The following is a 27,772-nucleotide window of genomic DNA, read 5'->3' on the forward strand; positions in this document are numbered from 1 at the left end:
TCCTGGTAAAAATAAGCCAATTGGAAATGCGGTGTTTTAGTCTTGGGCTCTTTCTAGGTCTGCCCTGATTCAGGCTATGAGCTTTTGCTGTTCATTCAGGAGATTTCTACTTGTACCTGGAAGGGGGCAAGCACCCTAAGGTCAGAACAGGCTGTTGTAAAAGAGTTTTAGAGTTTTTTTTTTTTTTTATTGTGGTAAAATATACATAACATAAAAAGTTACCATTTTAACATATACAATTAATTCAGTGGCATTAGGTACATTCACAAAGTTGTACAACCATCAGCACCATTCATCTCCAGAACTTCTTCATCATCCCAAACTGAAACTCTGTTCCCATTAACGATAACTCCCCACTCCCCTCTTCCTCCAGCCCCTGGCAACCTCCATTCTACTATCTGTCTTTATGAATTTGCCTATTCTAGGTGCCTCATATAAGTGAAATCATGCAGTATTTGTTCTTTTGCATGAGCTTTTATATCCAGGGGAATTCCTTCTTGTTTTGTTTTTCTAAAGTACACCCTTTTCCCACTTACGGAAAACATTTTCTTTTACTGAGAAATTATGTAATAATTTATATTATTTCCCTTTCATTATACAGCCCTATATAGGAAGGGACATAGGAAGCTGTCTAAAACAAGAAGAAGAACTTTCAGTTATTACGGATGTGACCTTCATCTGCCCTACTTAATTAGACATCTAATAATCCTCGCTTCTTATTGACCACTTAGCCAAAAGGAGAAGGTGTAATAGTCCCCAATTTTTAAAATTTTGCACCTATGTGATGAATGGATGAATTAGGTAACCTTTGAGGTTCCTAATGGCTCCCAGCTTCCCAAAATTGAAAGGCCATTCTGCAATATAAAAGTCTAATCTAAAATAATTCTTGTTTTGTAAGAAGGGTATTAAAGAGCAGGAGAGTGGGAGACTGAAAACAGAAGTGTGGTGGTCTAAATGGTAGTGTTGAAGAGGAGGATGGTCCCAGAGGAGCTAGATGCTTCTGCTCACCTCTGTCCAGGGGCAGAAGGCTCAGATATCTGACATAGTGAGTAGGTTGATGGAAATGTCCATTTAATTAGTTGCTTGGCATTAGGTAGACTCAGTGCAGAAGTCTTTCCCCTGGCATCATCTTCTAGCATGAGAGAAGCAGTGGCAAGAGATTTTCGGGGGTACAGTGCAGGTTCACAAATATTTAGGCAAAATTTTTAAAGTTTGAGTATTGATCCCCCCTCTGTTTTCGTTCCTTATTTGTTTCTTAGTACTCTCATGGTGCCCTCTGACTGTTCAGAATTCCCGCTGACAACCCTCTATTCCCTCTCCTTCCGCCCTGCTTCCAATGGCCTCTTTCTTCATCAGGACTCCTCCTTCTCAGTGTCTCTTATGAATGGAAGGTGGATGATTATCTAAATAAAGTTCTTCAGTAACTGAAACTTTAAAAAAGAAGTCTGTTAATGCAAATGAGTCTCTACGTATACAGAATTAGGGGTGAGGCTCATTTTTATGCTTCTTACTTTAGGCTGAGAGTCTTCAAACTGGGTGCATTTACTATATGCAAAGACTTCCCTAAGGTCCATGCACATGAGTGTTTGAAGAAAATAAATTTACAAATCTTCATCTTTCACAAGTGCTTTTTACCTAAGACTGATCTTCTAGAGAGTGGGTTTGTAACGGAGATGCAGGTTCCCTTTCATGCCTCCTCTTCTTTTACAGATCTTGTGTTTTCTAAATCTTCGTTAAAACAAAACAAAACAAACAAAAATAACCAACTGAAAGTTCAATCTAATCAAATTGTAAACTGATGTTAAAGGGTAAATTTTAAAAGCCAATGAAATCATGATTCTTATACATATAAAAAAATTAACATTTAGAAAAACGTCTTAAAAAATGAGAGAGCCAGAAAGGTCTTACAATCAGTTGAAAGGAGACCATTGATGGGAATGCTAAAATAAATTTTCTTAATAGATGTAAACAAGCTTCCACCACAGTGGGAGAGGGAAGTCCAATGAAGTTCCACAGGATAAATTTTATTTGCATGCCTATAGACAGTTATTACTTGCTTTACTATCAGTTTTCTATAAGTTAACTTTTTAAAAGTTAATTAATTTTTGGCTGTGTCAGGTCTTAGTTGCAGCATGCAGGATCTTTCATTGTGGCATGTGGGCTTCTCTCTAGCTGTGGCACACGGGCTGCAGAGTACATGGGCTCTGTAATTGTGGCATATGGGCTCACTAGTTGTGGCATGCAGGCTCAGTAGTTGCGGCACGCAGGCTTAGTTGCCCCACGGCATATGGGATCTTAGTTCCCTCACCAGGGATCGAATCCACATCCCCTGCATTGGAAGGCAGATTCCCAACCACTGGACCACCAGGGAAGTCCTTACAAGTTAACTTTTATCTCTACAGAGTTGTAAAACAGCCTAGTCTTGGACAACAAATGGCTGAAATAACTCAGATGGATGAGTAGTTAGCATACTCACTAAATTTCAGTCTTCCCAATTTTTTCTTACACTGGTGATTTAAATGATTTTGATATTTCATCACCATGTGATGTTTAGAATATAACTCAGGGAGTTCAAAAAATTGAATGATATTTCTATGACAAAATTTCATCCATTTGCATCTCAGTGCCAGCATTTACATTGATAAAAATAAAAATTGAGAATCGATGTTCAAGCTTGACTCATTCTAGCAATAAGTATACTCATCCACATGTGCATGAGATAACTGAAAAATAAAAGAGCTCCAAAAAGAGAGGTTTCCAATTTTAAAAAAATGCTTTTTATCGACATTTACTAAATATTTGTCAACATTTGTAATATTTGTGTTGTTTTGATAAGTTCATTCTAGTAAGAGTTACAGTGGTAACAATTAGAAGAGCACTCTTTTTACCATTGAATTTAAATAAATAAATATATATATATGCTTTTGATGCAGAAAAGTATGATAGGGTAATGAATAAAAGACATTAAAGCATAAACTATGTAAAACTAGGATAAACTCTTATAAGGCAAGAAGAATGGAAATGTAAATTAAAGGAGAAATACAATCATGCAAACATTTTTGACTGTCAGAGAGCAGCCTGTTTATGTATTCTTTTAAAATGAATGATGATGAATTTCAATGGATGTATTTCAGCAAGTGATAAAATAGGTTTACTTTTACATGTCAACATTTACAGAGTACTGGAAATTACATTCTTCACAATAATAAACATTTTGGTGAAAGTTTTTACATGTCAACCTAAAAATGTGCAAGAGGGATTTACAGATTTCTTTTAGGTTATATACAAGTAAGAATTTGAAAATCCCTTTGAGGCTCATCCTGCCTCTATTTTCTGACCAAAAATAAGAGTCTGATGTGACAAACCATTTCTGCAAGTTTAGTATTGATAAATGAACCAATTCATTGATTGATACAGTGAATCCTTGTTCTACTAGATTTAGAGAAGACATCTAAGAACTAAAGTTCGGGGCTTCCCTAGTGCCGGAGTGGTTAAGAATCTGCCTGCCAATGCAGGGGACACCGGTTCAAGCCCTGGTCCAGGAAAATCCCACATGCTGTGGACCAGCTAAGCCCGTGCGCTACAACTACTGAGCCTATGCTCTAGAGCCTGTGAGCCACAACTACTGAGCCTGTGTGCCACAACTACTGAAGCCCATGCACCTAGAGCCCATGCTCCACAACAAGAGAAGTCACTGCGGTATGCCCCCGCACTGCAAGGAAGAGTGGCCCCTGCTCGCCACAACTAGAGAAAGCCTGCGCGCAGCAACGAAGACCCAACGCAGCCAAAAATAAATAAACAAATTTATTTTTTTAAAAAAGAGAAAAGAACTGAAGTTCTTAATACTTGTGACAGCTCTCCAAAGAGAATGATAGCCCATCACATTTTATTTATTTCTTTTTAGGCAGTTATATCTTTACTCATCTTTCTTGTTCTTCCCTTGGAGGCAACTCACTGTAATACATTACGTGTTTATGTGTATAATAACCAGACAGATAGCACTCTTTGGATCTGTAAATGTATAGTTTTCACCAAGTTTGGGAAGTTTTTGGCCATTTTTTCTTCAAGTACGTTTCCTACCTCAGTCTCTTTGTCCTCTCCTGGAATTCCAGTGACATTAATATTAAACCTTTTAATGTTGTCCCACAGGCTTTTTAGGCTCTGTTCACTTTTTCCTTCAACCTTTTTTCTCTCTGTTCTTTAGACTGGATAATATCTACATCAACTTTATTGATATTTTCCTTTGTCATCTCTGTTCTGCTATTGAGCCCATCCCATGCATTTTTTTACCGTTTATTGTATTTTTCAGTTCTAAAACGTTCACTTGTTTCTCTTTTATAGGTTCTGTGTCTCTGCTGAGAACTTCTATCTTTCCATTCATTTCAAGAATGGTTACCATTATTTCCTGGAGCGTAGTTAAAACAGCTCCTATAAATCTATCGGATAATTCCAACACCTGTGTCATCTTGGGGTTGGCATGTGTTAATTGTCTTTTCCTTTGAGGATTGATCACATGTCCTTGGTCTCTTGCATGTTAGATATTTTTTTATTGAATCCTGGACATTTTGAGTATTATGCTGTGAGAATCAGGTCCTTTCGAAATGCGCAGTTTTTTGTTTTACCAGGCAGTCAACCCAGTTCTGTCTTGCATTCTGTGGGCAGTGGTTCCAACATCATTTCATTTTTCAAAGCCTTTGTTCTGCTGCCTTGGATCCCATGGAAGCACTGTTTAGGGGTTAGCATGGGACTTGAGCAGTGGGACTTGAGCAGAACTTACGTTGTAGTTCAGTTCTCAAAGCCTTTGAATCTGTCCCACACATGCACAGCTCAGGGGCGAGACTGGGGTTTGCACTGGTTCATGCACAGCATCAAGGGACCCCCTTCTTTAGCTCTCTCCTCTCTGGGATTCTTCCCACACTCTCCTGCCCCTGTGAGCCTTTTTTTCCTGGTCTTCTGGCCAGAAAGACTGGGTTTCTTTTGAGGTTTTAGCTGCTCACGCTGCTGCAGTATGGTTTCCCCAAGACGGGGGCCATTCTCAGAGCAAAGCACTGAGAGAAAAGTAAGAGGGAAAAATGACAGGGTTCTGCCTACACTCTTTGGATCACAAAGGTTCCTTTTCCCTGCTCCTCTGGCAATAAGACCAGGTTTTTCTTGGAGAAATTTTAGCTGTCTGTGCTGCTGCTTGCTCGTCTACCATGCAGTTCTGTGACTGCAGCCACTCTTGGAAAAGAAAAATGGAAACAACAAAAACAAGAAAACAAACAACCCAGACTTCCCTTCACATTCTTCCACTTATAGGGACCCCCTTTCTAAGTCTTCTGGCTGAGAAGAAGAGGGTTCTCGTGGAGTTTGTGGCTTGCACCCCCTGTGCAGTTCCAACCTCAAGTCAAATCTGAAGAGAAAAGAGGAGAAAGCCCAGAAATGCACTCCCACATGGGTTCCTTTTTCAAGTTTTGATTGCCCTCCTCAATCCTCCTGCTGTTGTTCATTCTTCAGAGCCAGGAGTTTCTTCTTGCATTTTGAACACAGTTTAGAGATAGGGGGTAGTAAGCTTACTACTTCTGGACTGGCACTGGTAGCCCCTCCTCCTTCCTTATTCCCTTTCGCCTCTGTTTTCCCTGCACCCCACCATTCTTTCCTTTCTTCTTTGCCTTTTTTCTCTCTTTCCTCTTTACTTTGGGCTCCCAGGTCCAAAGAGCAAAAAGGAAGAACTTCGGGCTTCCCTGGTGGCGCAGTGGTTGAGAGTCCGCCTGCTGATGCAGGGGACACAGGTTCGTGCCCCTGTCCGGGAGGATCCCACATGCCACGGAGCAGCTGGGCCCGTGAGCCATGGCCGCTGAGCCTGTGCGTCCGGAGCCTGTGCTCCACAACGGGAGAAGCCAACAACAGTGAGAGGCCCGCGTACTGCAAAAAAAATAAAAGAAAAACTTCTAGTCTTTTGGTGGTCCACAGGTCTAGTTGAAAACTCTGATTTTGTCACAAATAATAAATCAAAGTCAAGTATGGAAGTAGACCCAGGAGGCTGGAGACACATGAAATAGCAAAAAAAAAAAAAAAAAGTGTTGAAGGAGCGCTCTTGGGCCAAATTCATCACCTGGCTATTTGAAATCAAATGATCCCACTTGCATTTGTTGAAAATATCCAGGTATAAAATGGGCCCAGCACTTAAGAACTGATCCTCAGAGTTACTGGATCTGTTATTCAGTTGTATGTAAATCCTACAGTGAATGCTAGAATTTTGAGTTTAGAAGGAATTTCAGCAAACCTAGTACCTTCATTATTCCAGAGAGACATGGCATTCTTAATGCAGAAATGCCAGTTTAATAAAGTAAAACATTTCTAGTCATGTTATGAGAAACAACTGACTATATGAAATGATATCCCCTTTTATGCTTTCAGTCAATAGTGTTTCTGCAGTTTATTTGCTCTATGGCATGGTCTTAGAAGTATAATGTTTGAGATGTTACCATCATTGTGTTTGGGGGACAGGAGCGGTGGTAACACATGCAGTAACAGTTCACGGGTTGAGCACTCACTGGGTACAGATCACAGTGATAAATGCTGTGGAGCTTTCAGAGATAAATTATAAGAATGATACCTGGGCATCACTTTGTAATTCACAAAGTTCGCTTTATCACCTCCTTTAATCTTCCCAAGCATCCTGAGGAAGGTGTTATTATTATTAGGTAGAGCTTCAGGTCCCTACTTGAAGCTGCCAGCTATCATCTCATATCACTGTCTGCATTTCAAACTCAGATGGCGAGAACTGAGCTCCCATCTTCATTAGCTGCCTTCACTCCCTATCTCCATTTTTATTGGTACCACCCTATCCCGAAGCAAGACATCTAAGACATCCTACCTTCTCCCTTTCCCTCTCAACCTCATTTAATCCATTTCATCCTTTCTCAGATCTTGCCTAGTCTATACCTCAGATCTTCTTCAATCCACTGTCACGTGCACGGGTGAATTCCCAAGTCTCTTCCCAGCTTTATCTACCACTCGTTCTAACTCCTCATCAATCCCTTGTTCCTTGTGCTTTCTTAGGTAGCTCCTGGCACATAGTGAGTGCTCAATAAGTACTTTCTGGCTGTGATGCCTCCATATGGTTGCATATGCTGGGCGTGGGCTCAGGAATGCCTTCCTTACCTTTCTTCTGAACACCACCTCCTCATCCTTTGAGATTTCGTTTAGCCTCCCTACTTCCCAGGGCTCAGTGAGTACCCACCCTTCTCGACCCCCTGCACACATTCCCACGCGCACCTGTAACATTCCTGTGCAACTCTATTGTACTGTTTCCCAAAGCATGGGTCCTTGTACTCTGAAGTGTGCTGCTTAAAAATGTGTATTCCAGAACCACTGAATTAGTATTGCTGGGAGTGGAGCCCAGGAATCTGCATTTAGGAAGCTCCATTTCTCCCCAGTGATTCTGATGCACAGAAGAGAGAGGAGCAGTGAGAACTGTGCTCTATTCTGTCACCTATCTTGGCCTGTACAACTGGTTCCGGGAGCGAGGGTTGCGGCCATTCAGAGCAACCTCTGGTTAAGTTTAATTACCACCTATGACTTTGTTGGGAGGTAAGACTGGCAAAGTCCCTCAGACTTAACCGATTTTCAACCGTATCTTTATAAAGAGGAATAGTACGTATTTTTGTTTTTCATAACTTATAAAGGTACAATTTTGCGTACCATAAAATTGGCCCATTTTAAGTGCACAATTCAATAATTATTAGTACATAATGCAACTGCCACCACAATCCTATTTTAGATCATTTCCATCTCTTCAAATAGAAATTTTGTGCCCATTTGCAGTAACTCTCCATGCTTCTTCCCAGCCCTAGGCAACCACTAATCTACTTTCTGTCTCTATGCTTTTTCTAGAGAGTCATTTAAAGGGAATCATAGGATACATGGTCTTCTGGTCTGGTTCTTTCACTTAGCATAGTGTTCTTGAGGTTCGTCCATGTGGCAGCATGTGTCTGTGCCTCATTCCTTTTTATTGATGAATAATAGTCCACTGTATGGACAGAGAGCACATTTTGTTCATTCATTCATCAGTTGATGGACATTTGGGTTGTTTCCATTGTGTGTGTGTGTGTGTGTGTGTGTGGCTATTGTGACTAATGCTGCCATGAACATTTGTGTACAAGTCTTTGTGTGTGTGGAAATATGCTTTTATTCCTATTGAGTAGGTAACTACAAGTGGAATGGCTGGACAGCATGGTAAATATGTGGTTAATTTTTTAAGAAACTTCCAACCTTTTTCCACAGCAGTTGCACCATTTTACATTCCCACCAGCAATGTAGAAAGGTTACAGTTTCTTTACATCCTTACCAGCACTTGTTATTATCTGTATTTTTGGCTGCAGCCATTCTGGTGGGTATCTTCCCTTCACCTAGGGAATGTATAACCTGGTGGTTACAGATAGAACAGATAACCTAGTGGGCGTCTCATCGTGGTTTTGATTTGCATTTCCCTGATGACTTGATGTTGAGCATCTTTACAGGCAGTGTTGGCTATTTGCATATGTTCTTTGGAAAAATATCTATTCAAATATTTAACCCATTTTTAAATTGGAATACTTTTCTTCTTGTTGAGTTTTAAGTGTTCTTTACGTATTCTAGATACAAGGTGAGCAATACTTCTACTTTATGGAGGGACAAAAGGTCCATGGAAACCCTACTCAGGCTGTGGTAGCCTGGCCAGCAGGGACTCCATGGTTCTTCTTTTTCCAGTGCCAGGATGTGGCCCTTGAGGAACTCCTGGAAGCATCTCTTTGACCTCTGCCTCCTCCACAGCCTAAGCAAGAGCAAAAGGGCAGTGTGGGAGCACAGGAATAGAAAGAGTCTGTAATAGCATATAGGAGTGTAGAAAGGTGGTCGGAAGGGGGAAGGGATGGAGCTCCTTTTCAGTAAAGGGGTCTTACCTCACATTTAGCTAAGGGAGTTCCCACTTCATGATGGGAATGTGACAGGGGTCTGTCCGGGTCCCAGTCAGCATTCAGAGTCTATGATTTTATGTCTTTGCCCTTACCCAGCCTCACCACCCCAAGTCAGGGCACAGCACCAGCCTTCAAGACATACTTAGATGTTCCCTGTGGTCTCAGATTCCACTGGACTCTCTTCTGCTGAAATAGCCCAGTCCGCTGTGTCCTGGTATCCTATAGGGCTGGCTGTCCCCAACAGCCAAACTGTCTGCTCCTCAAGGAAATCATGGTCCTTGAGAATAGAGTCTGTGTCTCATCCACTTGTGTAGCTCCAGCAACCAGCACAGAACATGGCTCAAAACATATTTGCATACAATTGTCTTAAGTCATTGAATGAAGAAGAAGGAATGAGTTCATGTATTGGAAGTGAGAAAACTGATACTCAGGTTAAGTGATCTGCCCAGAGTCACACGGTTGTCAGTTAAGGGATTGGGTCTCAAATTAAGATTCTCTGATGCCAAAAATGCTTTTTCCACCACATCAAGCTATGAGTCCCAGCCTCTTATCTTCAGAGATTGTAACTTAGAGGAGAAATATTTATACTACAAGACTGACCAGGGATGGTTCTGAGGAGTGACGCCACCAGCATGGAGAGGGCAGATGGGATGAGGAGGTAATTTCTGTATGTGGTTTGTTTATGTTACCCTTCTGTACTCTACTCTTGATTTGATGAGCATGACAGGAAGTAAATACCTCAAGGGAGGTTATCTCTGATTTGTGAGACAAGGGATGACCTCTTGGAGGGTTGGGATTCGGAGAATGGGTACAGCAGTGTCTAGAAGGGCCCTGAAAGAAGTGGAAATGGCAGAACTGTGGCAGAGAAGAGGGATTGGGGGCCTTCCATTTGGGAAGGGGTGAGTGGTCTCTGTGACGGGCTCTTAGGAACCTGGTGGGGTGTAGAGCTGGGGTGAGGGCCTTTGAAAATCAAGATGAAGTTTGCTTTTTTCTCCGCAGTGGAACATAGAGGCTTTATAGGAATCAGTTGTCTAATCAGGATCTCATATACATTTTCTCCAGCTCTGTGAAAAATTGAAAGTGTTCTTTTACTTGTATAACTCTCTGGTCTCTCCTATTCTGATTACACTGTTTCAAAGCTCAGAGACTCTTGAAACTTCTTTGCAGTAAAAAGAAAATGGTGGCTTTTTTGCTGTTTGTGAGAAGCGGGCACCAGAAATTCCTATAGGAAACTAAGGGAAAGATATGAAGGCGGGTACCTTGGCGATGTGAATGTGTCTCTTAGTGAAATAACTCCCTGGCTTGACTGAGCAGGACCTGCTTCCAGCCCCCTCCCACTACAGCTGGGCAGAATATGTATTTTAATCACTTTTGATTTTCTAGATTGTGAGCATTTGCTTAGCAGATAGTGAGGACTAACTTAATGAATAAAACAGGCATATTCAATGAGCCAGTCAATGAACGAATGAATAAATACCATGGTTTGTTTCTTCTATACTGTATAATATTACCCTAATTAGTAATAGTGACTCACAGGATCACTCCCCCCAGTGATTGGTAGTTTCCAGAGAAAAGAAAGAAGGTAATTGATATAGTCTCAATAAAGACAAATAACAAACTAGGAAAGTCTGATAGGATGATAGTTTAACAAATATTTATTTTGAATGTGGGTGGACTTATAGAGAAAGTCGTCCATTGTGATTATATTGTGCAGAGAGCTCACATATAAGCCAGCTGCCCTGCCTTACCATGACACATTCTTCAATTTCCTGTCCTTCAGGTCTATTTTCTATGTAATCTTAGGCTTGTGAATTTTGGAATCGCTTGGATCTGGGTTTCCCTTACAGAACCAGGGGAGAAACTCACCACAATTATTTCTGCACCTTTGGCCTAGTGAGAACTTGAAACCAGCAACCTGGAAGACTTAGCTCTTTTATTAACCTGAAAATGTTACCAAAGGAGCATTTACTAGTTTTATGAATTTGCCATGGGAAATTTACAAAACTCTTTGGACAATGTGGAGTTTTAAAAATTTTAAAATCCTAAAGAAAAAGGAGCTATGGAAAGCCCAAATGTTCACATTAGGGGGAGCAAGGGTGCTCTTTCAAATCACAGGAGGAAGCCACTGAGGGTTTCAGTGGGAATAACTAATCTAGTATCTCGTTTTATTTATTTTATTTTTAAATTTTTAAAAAAATTTATTTATTTGTTTTTATTTTTGGCTGTGTTGGGTCTTCGTTGCTGCGCACAGGCTTTCTCTAGTTGCAGTGAGCGGGGGCTACTCTTCGTTTGTGGTGCGTGGGCTTCTCATTGTCCTGGCTTCTCTTGTTGCAGAGCACGGGCTGTAGAGCGCAGTCTCAGTAGTTGTGGCTCACGGGCTTAGTTGCTCCGCGGCATGTGGGATCTTCCTGGGCCAGGGCTTGAACCTGCGTCCCCTGCATTGGCAGGCGGATTCTTAACCACTGCGCCATCACGGAAGCCCTAGTATCTCCTTTTAAATGGAAATTTCTCCTACGAAAATCTGGCTTTCCGCCTGATCTAGGATTATGTCGGTGAGTGGGCAGGTGAGGGAAAGGCAGTGAGTGGTAGCCAATTAATTAGTCAATCAAAAAATATTTATAGAATTCTCCATGTGTGCAGCAGCATGCAGACTCAATGGGAGATACAAAGAAAGTAAGATACAGCCTCAGCCCACGAAAAGCTAGGACAGGTCTTCTTGGGAGGCAAGGTGTGCATGTGCTAGCAGAAAAGATGGCACAAGGCAGTATTTTAATTGGGCAGTCTGTCTTGTAGATACCAAGTGTGTAATACAAATAGGCTGTTATTCTGGGCTTATCACCATTTACTCTGTGCCGTGGTGTGCCAACTGTTCAAAAGCAGCTACGAAAGCTGCTTTTATAACTGGTTAGACTGAGGAGTTAGGGCCTTAGCAGACCCCTTATCCCTGAGCATAAGATGGTTTGGTTGAGAAAGTATGAAGGATGAAGGAGTGTTTTTTTCCAAAAATGGCTCCACAGAGATTATGCTTGTGTCCTTCTCAGAGAACTATTTAAAAGCAAAAGAGTCATTATAAAAATGTTCGGGGGGGGGAACTTTGTGACTACAAAATTACTAATTACCTAGCAAAATTTTTATTTTATAGTAACCATTACACACGGACTTGAGAAAACTCTTTTCGAAATGTTGGAGGAATAAGTACATGGAAGAGGAAAGTGAAATGTTGAAAAAAATAATAATAAGCGTGTACTGACCTGAAGTTTTCAGCTAGTCATTTCCATTGGCCAGACCTAGATGATTGCTTAACATTTCAAGTACACAAAAACTTGATGTAGTGGTATGTAGACCTAACTATTCCCATAGGAGCAATGCAAGATGGGATATCTTCATGACAGTAGCTAACATGTTTGTCACTGACCACGTGCCAGATTTTTTATGTTTTTACATGCATATTTATAGCAATCCTATGTATAGGTAGTACAAAGCAAAACAAAATCAAGCTCTTTTCCCAAAGCCCCCTAGCTAGTAATTCCAAAGCCAGGGCCTCTCTATACTACCCCAGTTAAATATAAGCAAAGCAATTGAGACCTTATAAAAAAGGTTTGAAAGTGTGGGGAACTCTCCCTTTCTGAAAACTGCTGTGAAAAAGGATAGAAATACTGTTTCTCTTCAGGCTTTAAGTGTAGTCATTGGACATAAAATTGGACAACGTTAGGGACTAAATATCTGTAATTTAACAATGGGTTTTATAAGATGACCAGTGAAGCCAAAAAAAAAAATTTTTTTAAACAATGACAGCTACCTTTTTTCCTAGGAAATTGTTTCTAGAACACCTTATTATTACAAGATAGTATATGAGAAAATACTGATTGGCTATATTCTTATTGAAGTGTATGAAGTTTTTGTAAATGTATGCAGTTGACGTGAGAGAAGTTTGAATTCTAAATATTCAGAATGCTAACTTCTTTATTTGAAAGAAACAAACTTGTTTTATAAACTCACCCACAGACAAACAATATGCAATTGCCCATTCTCCAATCTTTTCTACACGCTTGAAAATCACTTAAAAGAAAATATTTGATCAAAAACAAAACATATTACCATGAAAGTTCAGAACATTGGGGATAAAGAGAAGATCCTCCAGAGAGGAAAACACAGGTTACATCTAAAGGCTGAAGAATCAGAATGGCTTTGAACTTCTCAACAGTTGCCTAGGAAGCTAGAAGAAAATGGAGTGAAGCCTTTTAAATTCTGAGGAAAATATCCAGCCTAGAATTCTACACTCAGCCAAACCAGCAGTCAAAATATAGAGATTTTCAGACTTGTAAGGTCTCAAAAAAATTGACCTTTCATGTACCTTTTTTCAGAGGACAATACTCTTCCCGGTTAAAGTGCCCCAAGAAAGAGGATGATAGAGAATCCAAGAAACAGGTGATCCCACACAGGAGGGAGGGCAGGTAGAGGCAGAGCCCAGGTGACAGGTGTGCAGCAGGCCTGCAGAGCAGTCTTGCAGTTGGAGTGATTCTCCAGGAGAGATGCCTCTGAGAAGAAAAAGCTAAGAGAATTCCAAATGTGTTTGGCCCTTTGGAAAGGAGACGTATAGAACTGGGGGAAGAACTTGGAGATGAGTAATTATTTAAGTACAAAGAAGACTGAGAAGCTGAACGACACGGCTCTAGGAAAACAGGTTGTGCAAAACATGGAAGACAATCGTAGCACACCTCATGACTCAGCTGTGAATAATCGTAATTATGTTAACACTGATGATCGGTCACACAAAAATTGTGATATAACGCTATTGGGAGGGGGGACCAGAGGAAATGTGCATTAATGTGCTGCTGGCGATTGGGCAATAGAAAAGTATACCCTCATGGTTTTGGTGGGAACTCAATGGATAATGCCTAAAACTGAAGAAAATAAACAAGACAGAGATCGAACCATGCTATTCAGAGATAAGGAGGTAATTACTAAAAGAAACAGCAGAAATAATTGAACATGGTTGACGCTCAAGACAGAGAATGAAAGGAGGCAGTCGGGACTGTTGTGTTTTTGTGATAAGCCTTGTAGAACTACTGACTCTGTAAATTCTGTGCATTGTTTGATTTTAAAAAAAACTTAAAAAATGAAAGGGGGAAATTCAAATAAGAAAAAAATGACAAGGATGAGTTACACTTCCCATTAGAAAGAAACTCAAAATACTCAAAAATTAATACAAAACAAGGAATTAAGATTAATGTCAAGTATAATTTCCTAAAACATTAAAAAGAGAAAGTCATGAAATTCTACGTTCCTCTCCCTTTTTCTTTCCACCCATCCTCACACTCTGGTCAAATGTTTGTTTATTCTCGATTAGCTGTAGATTATAGGGGAACCTCAGCTTGGGGTTGCCTTCTACTTGAATAGGACGACGAGGAAATCTGGAGGCCAAGTTTGAGCTGCATCATCTAACCCAGTCTCTTGATTCTCTAGCTGTGTATCTGGCTTCTCTTTGCTTCTCCTCAGATTCTTAGAATTTCTTCCATCCAGCCATCCTGCCATATCCCCCTCCTCTGTTGGCTTCCTGATCCAAGCTCATCTGTCTGTCCACCTGGCCCTGACTCATTCCTTAGCCTGACCTTGCCGCCTACATTTGCTTTGACTGCCCTATCCATTTCCTCAGCCTAATTCTTAATTCCTGGCTCCCACCTCCTCATCCAAACTTGGCTAAATCCACTTTGGAAAACCAAGGCGAATGGAACTGCCTGGGAAGAATTTGGAGAATCCACAGCTCTGTCCTTTCTTCATTCTTGAGAGCCTGGCTGGCAGCTGAGGGCACATGTGGGGGGAAGTGTGTGTGTGTGTGTGTGTGTGTTGGGAGAAGAGGGCACAGCTGTCTTGGACTGTGTCATTTTCCCTGGGAATGCTAATGTGTATTTTTGATATCCTGGTATAGTCTTTCTTTTATTTGTTCTTCCGTGTCTCTTAGAAACTGTTCTAAAATTTAAAACCCAGAGGCATCTTTCCAACTTGCATGAGCTGTATTTTGACCTCTTAAGAGGCTGTTGCCAGACGTTAGCTCCTGGTGATTTCACATGAAGTGACATCTGATTCGCTTTTAGACGCATTCCACACCAATCTGCCCAGCCCTGCAGTTTATGGGCTCACTCCTGCTGTCTTTCAACATATGGAGCACTATTAGATAGTGTGAGTTTGAGTCTTGTCAGGGAGGCTGATTAAGCCACAGTCAGGGACAGCAGTCCTATGTGTGAAATGTACCAGGCCTTGCTGAACGGCTCTGGGAGTGGCTGGAGGTGGTTGGTGCTTCTCTGTTGGGGGACAGGGAGCTTGCTAACAAAGCAAACACATTTTTTTCTATCACGGGCTGGGTCTATGGTGGTAACATTTGGCACTTTGAGTAACAGGGAACATAGATAACTGTGAACAGATGGGCAACTATTAAAAGATTTGAGGGGCTTTTATCATTTCTCAATTGGCCTTCACCTACCTACAGGATACCCAGTTCCCTTGTAAGATTACGTAAAGAATTCAATTAAATTTCTTCTTCCTTTTTTTTTTTTTTTTTCAATTGCGATGGAAGCAAAAGCTCTGACGTTAAGAGGAAGAGAATAGATGAGAAACTTCTAATTTTGAATCCCCTTGGGATTAGATGCTGATTTCAGCTGCGCAGAGAACACTGCCCCATATTTTGAAAGAATAGCTGCTGGCAGTTTCAGAGGAGATGACTTTCCAAAATAGACAGTGAACTCCACCATCCGTATCTGGTGACCATCTGACATTTGGACACAGAAGTACAGAGCCGTCCACATGTCTTGATATGTGTAACCTTGCTTTTAAAAATGGCAATGGCAAGTCATTATTATGCTTAAGCTCAAAACTAGTGGAATACAAAATACAAAAGAGAAATGCATTACCTTGTTCCCAGCAGCAACAGAAAATATTTACACATCTTAGAGCAATAAAATTTCTCCATACTCTGGGGCAGTGTTGTCTCTGGTGCAGGAGCATGCGAGTCCTCTTTGGCTCAGAATGATACCAGGAAAGTTCATAAGAGTGAGAAGGACTCCGGACACTGATTAAGATGAGGCATGTTTCCCTCTCTCTGGAGCAGCAGCCTGATTTGGCCCAAACCAGTCATAGGTTGGTATGGTCAGAGTTATGGTACCTGTACACTGGATCTCATGAACCTGGCCAAATTCGATTGGGTTCCATTCATCAGGGGTGGCCTTAATAACATTACAATCGAGGGCCAATAATTTTAAAGTACTTGTCCTCAAGCTACTCAGTGTAGCTATCTATAATAAAATCTGTTTGGAAGCAGGAAGGATAGATATCCAGCCCCACTTTTATTCTCAGTCTCTTAGCTTCAAAACCCATTTATCCCAGCCAAGAGTGCTGGGTAAATGAAGATCCCTGTGTCCAAAAACAACCCCACCTAAGACTAAATTTTTTCTAGAAATAACTAGCAGCAAAGGGAAATAACCATTTTTATTATTTTAAATTAAAACTTCCACCATTCAGAAGAATTGTAATTTAAAATAATTCATCAACAAAAATGTTGGAACAAATTATAGTAAGTAGAAGACAGCTCTTGGAGGGGCTGGTCTCTGTTGCCTGCTAAATGATGCAGTTTGATAAACTCATACTTCTGTGCTAGGCTCTTTGGTTTAAGGTAATTGAGTAAACAAGAATTATCAGTGGGTTTAGTGTCCCCTGGAGAATGATACTTTAACAGAAAGAGTTATTGGAAATAGTTAAAATATGCTGTCACCATTTAGCAGAAACGTTGGTAATATATGTTCAGAGGCTTTTAAGTAAATACTATGTATAAATTGTATCATAGAACAAAGAAGCATCCAAGGAGACACTTGATCATGGTGTAAAGAGAATGAATATTTGTGTATTGCAGTATGAGGCTTGTAGACATCACTGAAGTGAATAGAAAATAAGCTCAGTATAATTTGTTATTTTTTTTCTGCCCCAAGTTTTATGGGTTTTTGTTTTGCATTTCACCTATTTTCCTGACATGTAGAAGTGCTCTCTAGGTAATTAAAGCCGTAGCCATTCCGAATAATTTCTGTTTTCCTTCCTGCTGATGGTAAGTTTAATGGTGTCAGCTTGCTAATCCTTCCTGATGCTCACATGGCCTCCATTTGTGCCGGTGTTTTCCTAGGATGGCAGAGATGCAGGGGCTTATGGAAAGACTGGAGCAGGCCGTCGGTCGACTGGAGTCGCTGTCTGCAGGGTTACACCGGCCTCCTGGGGACTGTGGGGAAATTAACGGTGTCAGCGGAGGTAGGGCCACAAACTGTTGTCATTACTGATCTCTATGTGGGTCAATTAATTTTGTCCCCATCACATAGTTCTCATGAAATATTTCTATCAACTTTAACTCCCCTACTCCTTCCTTTATATGTGACCGTGACATTAACCAGATGCAAGCGATCCCTGAAAAAGAGAAAGAGAAAAAGAAAAAAGTCTCAACCCACAAGCCACAAAAATTTCCTGTATCTGCGCATGTTAAGAGCATAATCCATGAGCCAAATGTCATTATTCTTTCGTTTTAATGTTTATGCTGCTCTTCCACATTCAGTGACTAAATATATTATCTAAGTAATTATCAAAAAGAAACTAATGTTCCTTATTAGAATGTAAATTGGAAGGAATTATCATTCTGCACATTTTAATTTTAAAGAGAACAAGTCATTAAATTTAAGAACTGCAGTTTTAAAGGAAGAGAGTCTGATGTGAAGGCAAATATTACTTCAATGTAACATGACCACATCACGTTGTTTTACTTTTGCCTATTCCTTACCAAACACATTTTTTAAATTATATGCTAATACCACAATTTTTAAAAAAGATTTTAAAAATTATGTGATCAAACTTATAAAAAGTTAACTACTTCTTTAAAAAAAAATACCATGCACGGCCAGCTCTCTAAGTTATCTACAGTAATTTTTCCAACTTCTTCTTCTCTAAGGTTGCAGATTTAGCAAATAAAAATACAGGATATCCAGTTAAATTTACATTTCAGATAAACTACATTCTTTTTTTTCTTTTTGATTAGAAGTGTGTTCCGAATACTGCGTGGGATATACTGCATGATACACACTTATTCAGAAATTTATTCACAATTTATTTGAAATTTAAATTTAACCAGGCGATCTGTATTTAATTTGTCAACTCTATTCTTGTCTCACACACATTTCCTCCTTATCTGACCCATTTTGAATTTTGTCAGGCTTTTGGGGCTTGAGAAAAGCCTTGGGGAAGAGGGGGCTTCAAAAAAAGCTTTCACCAGGCAAGAGCCACATTGGTGCTTCTAGAATTTCAGGCGTATTTGGAGCTGTGCCTTGTATTACGTGCCCTGGGACAAAAATTACTGTGTGAGCACAAATGCACAGGCTGGTTTTTTTTCCTCCCCCCACTCCGAACATAATGCTTTGAATGAATTGAAAGGGGGTGTTGTTTAAAGGAAAGCTGCCAGGGGCCTGTAAATTTTTTCCGCATCAAATGAGACATATCTATGATTTCATTTTAAGCCTCTTTTTGTTAACTATGGAGTTGGTATATGAGATTCAGTAGACTTTATTTGTAAGAAAATATTTTCATGTTCTCTTTAGTAACTTTGTTTCCTTATGCCTTTGGCATCAGGTGATCAAAAGACATTTCTCTGAGATTGCTGCCCACAAATATAAAGCCTGTGAATACATAAAGTTAAAATCCAACTCCCAGGAGACTGTGTAGTGTTGCTGAGTAAAAGGAAAAAAAAACAACTCCAATAATTTGAACCTCACTTACACAAAGAGGTAAAGACACTTTGTACTTTCTTCAACAAAAAAAGAAAAAAAGAAAATTAATAAGCTAAGCAAAATTGGAAGGCATATAATTAAATTAGTTAAGTATTTAAACATATATTTTCTAATATAATAAATAATTTCAAGCCAGTTATTAAAGTAAGTTATCTTAAAGCAGCTTAGCCAGCAATTTATTATCCTATTGATAATATGAAATGAAGAAGGATAATTAGTAAAATGTCTGAATGATATTCATCCTAAAACCTTTTACTTATCCTAAACAACATCACTTCCATTTCTTCTTAATTAGTCAGTTTTGGTGATTTCCTAAATTCTATTTTTAACAAATCCTTAAGGACAGCCTCTCACCTTAAATGTAAACATCACCATTACAATGATGTTGTAACTAAAGTTAATTTTTTTTTAATTTAAAAAGAAACTTTTAGAAGGAACCCAATCCATTACAAATCCATAGTAGGCACAGATCAAAGAACTGCCTTATGAGACTGTTGTTGTGATGTGTTTTATGATGTGTTTTCCCCCCACCCTGACAACCAGGTGAGTTTGACTCAACAGTTGAAGAAATATTTTCATGCCTGCCAGTTGACAAGCACTATGACAGGTGCAGGGGAATCTATGATGAATTAGACAGAGTCCTAATCCTCCAGAATCTTTGGTCTCGATGCATTACTATTCAGGGCCTCAAATGCTTTGACTAAGGGTTGCCCAAAGGATGCAGGCTGGGGAGGAAGACAAGCCATTAAAGGCTGCCCGGAGGAGGTGTGAGCAGAGCTGAGTGTTGAAAGGCAACTGATATTCCCTTTTATCATTGTCCATTCTGCTATGTAGAGGCCTCCATCACATTTGAAGAGCTTTCTCCCACTTTAAACACCCAGCAGAGACCTCTCAGACCTCTCCCATGGCAACAAGCAGGTTTATCTATTTCCAAATGAATTCATAAGGAATCTTCGGGTTTACACCCCTTTTATGTTATAGGAGTTGGTACATACAGCATTTTGAACCTTAGGATAAGTCAGCTTCAGTATCCTGCTTAGAAGTTAGACCGTAGGTGCAGAGAACTGTAAACAACTGTTTCTATCACTTTCGGCCCGTGGATATGGGCAAGTGGGAACCAGGGAAGAAGAAGGAAGCTTTATCCTATGCATTTATGAGCATGGATATTCCTGTCCAGTATAAGAAAGGGACTCCTAAGTTTGGGTTTGGATTTTAATAGCCTGTACTGCTGAATTTCTCAATGTTATCTTTCTCAGTATTAGGGATATGCAATCAGGGACTTAGACAAAAAAATTTTTTGTTAATTAAAAAGCAGGGAAAGAAATGCAGAGCACACCAGGTTGGGCCATTGTCAATTCAGCTTTTATAGTAATTTGGCAGATCAACATTCACTATGGATTAGCTCACCAGGCATTTTTGTGCCCACCTTTGCTGTCTGTCCCTCCCCTTGGGAAGTGAAGAAGGAACAAAATGTGTGAAATCAGCTTGCTTTTCCTACTTGCCCAGACTTCATCGTTACCTTTTAATTGTCCTGAATAATCTTGGTAACTATTTGCAAGGTGATTATAGCACCTGCACAGGTCGGTATAGAAGAACGTACACTGGCTTTGGATTCATAAGGCGTGTTCAGTTTTTGGATCTGCCGCTTGTTTGGTATAGAGCTTTTAACAAGTCGCGTTCTGTTTGCATCTTCATTTCCTCATCAGTCAAAGTGTGACAGTGCTACTTACCTCATAGGTTTGGGGGAGAATCAAATGAAATTATGTAGGTGAAAGTGCTTACTCTGAAGGATGAAAAATAGGAAAACACTGTTTTCTTGAGCCATTGAGGAGTGTTTAATAAGTACATATTGGGTGAATGAATGACTTAGTGAATAGGAAGAGAATGATATGAATGACATAAAACTTCCATACTACTTATGGCACAGCAGTACCAGCTTTTCACTAAACTACCGGGGAATAACAGAATGTTCTTTTTCCAAAGGTGTGGCACCCTCGGTGGAGGCCTTTGATAAGCTGATGAACAGCATGGTGGCTGAGTTTTTAAAGAAGAGTAGGATCCTGGCTGGTGACGTGGAGACTCATGTGAGTACTTTCCTCCCCCATTCTCTGTGGAAAAGATGACTGCTATTAAAATTTTTTAAAAATAATGATCATAACAAGGGTTGGTGAGGGAATGTAGAGATTGGGACCCGTGTGCACTGCTGGTGGGAATGTAAAAGGTGCAGCCATCGTGGAAAAGAATATGGCGATTCTATAAAAAATTAAACATGGACCTACCATATGGTCCATCAAGTTTACTTCTGGATATATACCCAAAAGAATTGAAAGCAAGATCTCAAAGAGATATTTATATACCCATGTTCATAGTAGCATTATTCACAATAGCTGAAAGGTGGAAGCCACCCAAGTTTCTGTTGACAGATGAATGGATCAACAAAATGTGGTTTGTACATACAAAGGAATATTATTCAGCCATAAAAAAGGAAATTCTGACACATAGGAAAACATGGATGAACCTTGAGGACATTGTGCTAAGTAAATTAAGCCAGTCACAAAAAGACGCTGTATGATCTCATTTATCTGAGGCATCAAGAGCAGTCAAACTCATAGAAACAGAAAGTAGAAGGGTGCTTGCCAGGGCCTAGGGAGAGGGAGAAAAATGGGAACTTGTTTAACAGGTGTAGAGTTTTAGTTTTTCAATGCAAACTAAACTCCAGAAAGAATTCTGGGGATCTGATGCACAACAGTGTGAATATACCTGACACCACTGAACTGTACACTTGAAAACGGTTAATATGGTACATTTTATGTTGTGTGTATTTTACCACAATTTTTTAAAAAAGTGCAGCCTGAGGAAAAACAAAGTCATAGAATTCGATAATCTCTGGATTGGTAGAGACTTTTAATGATATCTAGGCCAGCCTCCCAGTTTTAGACACCTTTTATGCATTTTAAAATGTTTAGCATCCTCCCTGAGGCTAGTTGTTATTTGCATGCATTTTATGAAAATCTAAGGTAAAAGCCAAACCAATTAAAAACCTAAAAGAGATTTATGACCAGGTTTTTCTTATTTATTTACCTTTGTTTCTTGCAAAGGATTGAATTCCACGTCCATCTGCTTGTAGATTTCTCAGCAATGAGAGAGTCCCAGCAAAATCATTTTCAGTGTAGACTCACAGAAAATCTGATTCTTGAATAAAGTTGTGGTTTGTGGTTAAAAACAAACAAACAACAACAACAAAAACGTATAAAGGGATTCTCCTTCCCCACTTAGACTTTATATGCAACACTCAACACCAGTCTTCCAGGGGATCTGGTGACTCAGGTTATACCACTGGTTCCAGATTTGTAATTAAATAGGTGCTTATCTCATCACATTTGCAATGTGTTTGTTCACCACATCTAAGAAAAATGAAGATTCTTCTCATGGCCTCCATTTTTATTAAACATACCTGCTGAAATACTCATTGGCAAAAGAGAGGAAGCGCTAATGTACAGGAGTTCTAGAAAAGTCTGTGTAGTAAGACATATTCACTTCTAATGTATCACAGAGCTCTAGAATTGCTCTGGTCTATTCTTGAGCTTGATTTTTTTTTTTTACAGAAACCTAGTCTGTCCTCGTAAGGTAGTGGCTGAGCTGCTTATACTGAGTCATGATAGTACCTGCAAGCTAACAGATAAAATGGAGTATTACCCCCAATACACTAAATGAGATTCTTGAATGATTAAAGAACAGTTTACTCTCTTGAACACTATTACAATAATTATTGTATCACTATTATAGCCATTAATATTGACATTACGCTTCTGAGGTACACAGTACATTATAATTCTTATTAGTAATAGCTCACAAAATTCTATGTAATTTTTTTTACTGGGGAATAATGAAGCCTGTAAATATGTATATTTAACTTTGCATTTAAAAAATTGTAGGGTTTGCATACTAAGTAAGTCTCTTCAAGTTACATAGTAAACGGTTCCTTTAAATTCCTTTTAGAACAAAGTGAGTTATAAATAAAGTGTAGCTTGATTTATATTAAGTTTTTTCTTCTCTCCACTCATTAGCCTGAGAACAGTATGACTCAAAGGAAGGAATATTCTCAATAATGAATATGTAATGCTCAAAGAAATTTATGTTTTTCACTAATTAGTTTTTTAAAAAGGAAGGAAGGAAGGTGGGGAAAGAAAGAAGGAAGGAAGGAAGGAAAGAAAGAGAAGAGAAAGAGAGAAAAACACTTGTCATCCAAAAATGTAGACTCTGGTTCTACAACACAAAGAAAAGTACAGGCAGCTATCATCCATCTGCCCATTACTTTAATACATTAAACAAATAGTTTATTTTTTCTCTCTTATAGAACCATGTGTCACTGACATTAAGCTTGCAGCTGCTGCCTCTCACATAAGCCAGAAGTGAGGGTTGAACTTTGTTCCAAGAACACACCTGTTGCCTAGGAAAAAAAACCCCACATACCTGATTGTACAGTATGGAAATTTGAGAATGACACAAATGTGCATCATGTTAAATCCTGTCCCTCTGCTTAAAAGCTATTTCACAGATACTAATAATGAATAAGGGCAGCCGAGCTATAATTTAACGTCTGTCTTGATGTGTTGGCTGCTGGCTGGGCTTAATTTACTGAACACTCAATAGTCTATTGACAGAACAGACCACAAAAAAGAGGAACTAATAGCTACAATTAGGAAGCTCTGCTGAACCGAAGAACATAACAGGTTTAGAAAAGATTAGATCTTGTAAAGCCTTCTCGTAGGCAGCATAAACCGAAGGGCTTATTTAAATTACCCTCCAGCCCAGGAACACTGATGCAGCTTGCGCCCTTTTTAAGAAATAATAAACAATGCATACTTTTATAATGGATGTTTAGGGTAAATATAGTCCTCAATGTCAAAGGAAAGGATCCCCTAGAAACTGGGCCTACAGAATTCTAAGCCCTTGGTCAGCTGTCATTTACCCTTAAATGGATGACTGTGTTTTTTTTTTTTTACAAAGCTGTCCTGTTGCTATTCATGGTATATGGAACTAATCTTGGGTCTATTTCTAAATGATTTGACAATCATGAAACAACTGCAAATCATATAGCTCTTCCTAACTCAAGCCCTTTTTGGAGATTTATAGAATTTACATTTTAATGTTTGTAAGTGTCTGGAACATTTATTTCTTATCATGATTAAAATTGATAAAAAAGAAATATTCTTTTATTAATCAATGAAAATGAGAGAAACACATTTTTAACAAAAGGGCAATAAAATTCAACGAAAAAGTATAACACGCTACACATGGTAGGGTTAAATCGCACCGCACAATATTATGTCCTTGAGTTCCTGGACTTTATAAAGGATGAACCTGTTTAGACAATTATTATAGCTATACTTTTGATGGGTCGTGATTACTCTTCTAGATGTTCCTAGGATTTGTTATATACTTAAATCATCTACAAAATACCTTGTTCATTTTATGCCACGCTGGTTGGGTGACATGTCCAAAGGGTGGGAAAGTAAGAATGATCTCTTCTTGTTTGCATGTGGATTTTAGAGCTGGCTCTTACTTTTTATAGAATGACCTTAAACTAGTCCCTTACCCTTCTCAGTAATGAGACTGGACGACATCATTTCCAAGGGCTCTCAGAGCCCCTTTGAGTGACTCACCCGTTGTCTCATGTAAAAAGCATGAGGGAGTTACTCAGTTGCCAGATGAAGAGCTTGAGATAGAACAGCATCATCACCATTAAAAAAAAAATCCTGAGCCATGCCTGGGAAAGTACCTCAATCATCTGAACTTGCAAGACAAGCCGAAGGAAACATGTCAGAAAAAGGATACACAGAACACTAAGGACAACATATCATCCTGCTTTATGACGATATAGAAAAAAATCAGACTCCTTCGTTTAAAAAGACCTTGCGGCCTCCATGAGTCTGTCCTTCTTGGTCTTACAGGTTGTCACTTCTTCCTTTACGTGGACCTATCTCTAGAATAAATAATGAAAAAATGTCTACATATTTATTTTACTATTTGTATCCATATTCTTCCTTGATTTTAGAAAACTTTTGTGGGTAATTTGTACTCACTTAAAAAATGACCATTTGTATTTTTGGTGCTTTATAATCTGGGTCTATATAGAAACCCTCCTGTCCCCACCAAAAAAACAAAGAAATGATCAGAAGCACAAGTTTGGAGTTGACTCAATGAAACAGCCCATTCCGTACAGATCCTCCTCACTGTCCTGCTTGCCTTTGGCCAAGTTGGTCCTCCCATTAACGAGTTTCTTGCTAATAGCTTTAATCTGAACATTTATTTTTATTATAATTAGACATGAATACTTTGGCAATCTCAAGTCCAAAGGATCTGTACATCTTTCACATTCTCCAAATGACAGAGACAAAAAAAAAATGACTTGTACAAAGAATTCTGCATCTAGATTTCATGAAACAGGCTTTATATCAGGGATCTTGCATCTTACAGTCTTGGCCAGTTATGTTAGTCAGAATTATTAGAGAAGGAAATACCTTGTAAATCATCCATTCCAATATACATCCTCATTTTTTTCTTTTTTTAAAATTTATTATTATTTTTGGCTGCATTGGGTCTTCGTTCCTGCGTGCAGGCTTTCTCTAGTTGTGGCGAGCAGGGGCTACTCTTCGTTGCGGTGCACGGGCTTCTCATTGCGGTGGCTTCTCTGGTTGCGGAGCACGGGCTCTAGGCACACGGGCTCAGTAGCACTTGGGCTTAGTTGCTCCGCAGCATGTGGGATCTTCCTGGACCAGGGCTCGAACCCGTGTCCCTTGTGTTGACAGGCAGATTCTTAACCACTGCTCCACCAGGGAAGCTCCTCTTTTTCTTTCTTTGTCGTTCTGCCGTCCTTACTCTCTCCCTCCCTCCCTCTCATCCTCCTTCCTTCCTTCCCTACCTTCTTTTCTTCGTTTCTCTCTTTTTTTTTTTTTTTTTTTTTTTTTGCGGTACGCAGACCTCTCGCTGCTGTGGCCTCTCCCGTTGCGGAGCACAGGCTCCGGACGCACAGGCTCAGCGGCCATGGCTCACGGGCCCAGCCGCTCCGCGGCATGTGGGATCTTCCTGGACCAGGGCACGAACCTGCATCCCCTGCATCGGCAGGCGGATTCTCAACCACTGCGCCACCAGGGAAGCCCCGTTTCTCTTTTTCTCTTTCTTCTTTTTCTCTTTCTTTCTTCAGAGAAGGAAACTACAACTTAGCGAGGTAGGAGATGTAGATGATGTGTCGAATGCAGCACCATGAGCCTATGGCAGAGCCAGAAATCTGGTCTCCAAAGTCTCCATCCATGGTTTGGGAGATGCCAGGCTTAGACCCCCGGGCTGCTGTCTTCCACTGCCTTTGTAGGCACCTGGATCGCTAGTGAGAAGCAATAGCACTTATCTGCCACCTCTTCCTGCCCTCTGCACCCTACAGCTATTACAGTTTGCCCTACCGAATTTCCACAATATATGGAAAGGTCATGACGAAGGTGGGCTCAGGCACAACGGGTGAGGAGAGGGTGGAACGTCAGTGTGACTCATGTCTTTCATGTGTCTCCTCAGAGTAGCACTGAGTGAGGTGACAGGGAGAACAGTGACCTCCAGGATGGATGAACTGTGTCCCTTGTGGGTCTTCGCTTCTCCCCCATCACACTAGCCTTGTCTCAGCCTGGTCATCACTCACTGTGCTGTTGACACCAAATTTGCAGAATTCAGAAAGGTCACAGATAGATCCAGCTCTGTTATTATTTCTTCCCAAGAAGGCGGGGAATTTTTATTCTCAGCATTGAACACACATTTTGCTATCCTACATATGCATTGACTCACAGCCTGTTCCTATTAAGTCACCAGCCTTAGTCGGACATCCCTGTGACTGCTTTTTAACTCAAGGATGTTTGCGTTTAGAACATCTGATCCCTGTCTCTTTCCTTGAAAATTCTAGTTTCATAGCACATTCAGAGCCGTGGAGAGACTCTAAATAAGGAACTGGACTTGGAATCTAAGCATCTCTTGAAGGGCCACAGGCATCACTAACCTCCAGGATCTCCCTGTTTACTCCACCAAAAATAAAATACGTTACCAGAGTATTTTGCTGAAACAATGAATTAGGTTCCATGAATCTCTCAGGTTAAGATGAGATCTGTGCTTTTCTTTCTGCTGCTTAAAGGAAACCTTCTAAGAAAGCCTGTGGAATGCCTGTCCTGATTATCCTCTTCTGTTCTGTGTTCACTGGCATTAGCGAAACTTCAGAAGAGCCAAAATATGCAGGGGTGTGTTCTGAGCGTGCTCAGGCTGCTGTGGTTGGGGGTGAGCTACCTCACCACCCGCTGGGCCCTCTGGGCCTACACCTGGGGAAAATTAGGTGATTGGGTCTGACGAGAATGGTGTTGCTCTACGTAAAAGCATAGCAAGAATCTGCAACTTAGTCTGTGTCAGGAGTTCCTGAGGGTGACCAGCAACTGTTCTCCAAACATTTTTCCCCTCAGTAATACCCTTTCAGAAGATTGTTTCCCACATCAGAATTTAATCATGTTACCTAGTCGTGCAAAATAGAGGCCCTTTTCCTTTTTTTCCCCCTGTATTTCCTTCTTTCTAAAACTATGCCAATAATGGGAACATTTGCTGTTGTTTTCTTTCTAGACTTCAGGATAGTTGAATTGTTTGCCTGGAGGCTGCTTCAGCATCTAAAAATTAATACTTTGTCTAAAAGTAAAGACCTGATTTCATTTAGATTATCTTGTTATTTCTATTCAAGCAACCATCCCCACAGAACACACCACACACACAGACATGCCCACACACACATGTATATCCACTAGTCACCTAAGAATTCGTTATAATTCTGTATTAACTACACATAAGAAAAAACAGTCTTGGTCAAATATATGGGTGTTCTGACCCAAGAGTCACTCTAACTGTAGGAGATGTGTTTTCAGATTTCTTAGTGTGCATGAGGCAAGTACAAAATATGCTTTTTTACCATTAGTATGTTTTTCCCTTTCCAGTTGTACTTAGATT

At 40.0% G+C, this 27,772-nt stretch overlaps 1 protein-coding gene across 4 annotated transcripts in view; it reads left to right on the top strand.

Annotated features, from left to right (window-relative positions):
* CAP2 (cyclase associated actin cytoskeleton regulatory protein 2) overlaps positions 1-27,772 on the top strand; it is a 135,396-nt gene that overhangs the window by 10,515 nt on the left and 97,109 nt on the right. For 3 of the 4 annotated variants that reach the window (XM_027128443.1, XM_027128447.1, XM_027128445.1), the window contains exons 2-3: positions 17,107-17,228; positions 20,732-20,832. In XM_027128443.1, coding sequence (XP_026984244.1) covers positions 17,108-17,228; positions 20,732-20,832 — 222 coding nt within the window. In that variant the 5' untranslated portion in view covers position 17,107. Of the gene's footprint in view, positions 1-17,106; positions 17,229-18,607; positions 18,746-20,731; positions 20,833-27,772 lie in introns of those variants that run through there. The other variant, XM_027128444.1, reaches the window with a different exon arrangement.

This window comes from Aethalodelphis obliquidens, unplaced genomic scaffold (genome assembly GCF_003676395.1).
Source record: "Aethalodelphis obliquidens isolate GAN/ISIS:26980383/991018 unplaced genomic scaffold, ASM367639v1 scaffold34, whole genome shotgun sequence".
Lineage (NCBI taxonomy): Eukaryota > Metazoa > Chordata > Mammalia > Artiodactyla > Delphinidae > Aethalodelphis > Aethalodelphis obliquidens.